The sequence below is a fragment of the Pteropus alecto genome, unplaced genomic scaffold (genome assembly GCF_000325575.1).
Source record: "Pteropus alecto unplaced genomic scaffold, ASM32557v1 scaffold202, whole genome shotgun sequence".
In the NCBI taxonomy this organism is placed as follows: domain Eukaryota; kingdom Metazoa; phylum Chordata; class Mammalia; order Chiroptera; family Pteropodidae; genus Pteropus; species Pteropus alecto.
Window position 1 is genome coordinate 2,007,957 of NW_006432451.1, and position 2,390 is coordinate 2,010,346.

At 36.2% G+C, this 2,390-nt stretch overlaps 1 protein-coding gene across 4 annotated transcripts in view; it reads right to left on the reverse strand.

The window, feature by feature from the left end:
* The window catches only part of MAPK14 (mitogen-activated protein kinase 14), a 66,630-nt gene that overhangs the window by 5,426 nt on the left and 58,814 nt on the right, over positions 1-2,390 (reverse strand). The window contains exon 9 of one of the 4 annotated variants that reach the window (XM_006907327.3): positions 2,197-2,276. The exons of the other annotated variants lie outside the window; for them this stretch is intronic. Coding sequence (XP_006907389.1) covers positions 2,197-2,276 — 80 coding nt within the window. The remainder of the gene's footprint in view (positions 1-2,196; positions 2,277-2,390) is intronic. 4 annotated transcript variants of the gene reach the window in all.

Here is a 2,390-nt window from a genome sequence, read left to right on the forward strand (position 1 = left end):
CCTGCTGTATCTCACAGTTGTATTTCAAGTGAATGAGAATGCTAACGAATTAAGTTTCCTTTCATTAGCTTTCTGATCATAGGATTGAAAGTTTAAAAAATGAGGCCAAGATATCTGAGAAGTAGCCCTTCCTGAGACAGTCTTCCTAAAAAGCTAAAATTGGCATAAGAATTGATATTCCTAAAGAAAGTCTAGGACTGGCAGTCTTTTGACAGTACTGATCTCAGTAGGCGTTCTTAGTACTTCAAAAGGATATCAATATTAAACCTTGCTAACAAAGTAATCTTGGTAACAAGAAAGTAAACATAAGCTTAGTTTATTGTTCTAAGAGGCTTGAATACATTTTAAAAATACTAAACCAACTTAAGAAGAGATTTAAAGAACAGTGGATTATAAATTACAAGGCCTAGGCAGAAATCCTTCCCCTATCACTTATAAGCTACATCTTCTTAGGCCAATCTCAAGCAACATATTAATTATCTCATCTGCAAAATATTAATATTAGATGTTAGTATTTGGCTTGCCTATATCATATGGTTATTGTGATACTCAAGCAAGATAAAACTCATGAAAGAGCTTCAAATAAAATTCTGACACAAACAACATTTATATTACCAATATAGTTGTTCTAAGTTTGGTCCCTGGGGTGGGACGAGCTTGAGTTTGAATCTTGACTTTATCACTTTGGGCAAGTTACTTATTCTCTTTAAGTCTTGAGTTCCTCATCTGTAAAAATGGATTAATAATGCTGAAGTGAGGATTACAGATAAACAACCAGTACTTCCTTAGCACAGTACTTGGTTCAGGGTGAGAGCTCAATAAACATTAGCTGCCTTTAGAAAGGAAAGTCTGCTCTCATTTCCTAAGGATGTTTCAACTTCCCAATTTCTGAACTTCATTCTAAGAAACTTAAGGGGTCAAATTCTTTTAGGAACCGACAGCTCTAATCAAGGCAAAGACAAAAACTGGTCTTGAGAATAAGCAAATAAGTACAAATGTAACTCATAAATGTGTGCTTCAGATGTTAGGTATTAAATTATGTCTATAACCTTCCCTGTTTCAGTGAATAAATCCCACTATCAGTCGATCTGAGTAGTTGAGATAAAACTTCTTTGAATCTTAGCCACCGCCTTAAAATTCCTATTTTAATATAGCTCAACAGTAAAGGTATGTATGTGTGTGTAAACATAAACACATACACCACACACACACAGAGATACACATACACACACACCCCACATACAAGTTTAGAAAAAGTTCTGGTTGCCTGGGCAACTTCACCTTCTTAGTCATTATGTGTGCAGCAAGCAGGAGAGATCCGCCTTGAAAAGCAGTTGAGAATCTTTCCGATTTATAAAGAAAATTCTAGGAATTGAATATCTACATGGCTATAATCCCCTTCCTACTTGAGCATGTAGACAAAAGGGTGAAGGGAAAACAGAAGTAAAGAGAGACCTGTCTCATGCAGTGAACAGTCATCCCTCTAATAAGATAAATAAATATAAATAAAAAGACTACTTGAATAGATCTGAGGTAGAAACAAAGCTGCTGAGAAGGGCCTCTATGATGCCAGCCCAGTTCCCCAAAAGATTGAGAGCACATTAGAACGAAGTGCTCTTATCATCTCTGGTGATAAAATTAGTTAGATTAAGCAGTTAAGAACTGGTAAAAACGGCACCTAACCCTATGTAAGTGCTCATATTTATTCTATATTATTTGTGTACTTTCTTTTAATTGTAGTACTTATTACTGTTGGATATTTGTTTTTTTAAATGAAGACTCCTCTTTTTGTCATTAAAAAAAATTGACGAATAGTAAAGCATGCCAACAGCCTTCAGTTAACTAGACCTCCAGCTGAAAGTCATCAGAGGTCAGCACACCCTTCCTGCAGACACAGAACCCAGAAAAACACACAATAGCCTCTTGAGCACTAAATTCATAAAACCCAAATATAAAAGTAACATCATTCTCTACATACAAGCCTATAAATTATGTCCTCAATCCACAGGATTGGATGACATTTTATCCCAAATGTCAACATCTTGCAATAGCACATAGGTAGTCATTACCTTAGTAGCCCTCGAGGCACATGCAAGCATTCAGTGACATTAAAAACTGTGTTGGTTTTACAGTGGCAATAAAATGAGAATGTGGCCTTTTAAATTACATATCCCTGTACAGTCTATTTGTTCTCACCTCATGGCTTGGCATCCTGTTAATGAGATAAGCAGGGGGTGTCCCCGTCAGACGCATAATCTGCTGAAGCTGGTTAATATCTTAGATGCCTAGTCAAGGGCATTGTTAAACATACAGTGCAAAAAATAACTTTTAACTCAAGTTTAAAAAGGCCAAAAGCCACCCCCAAACAAACAGAAAACCTATTCCTCACC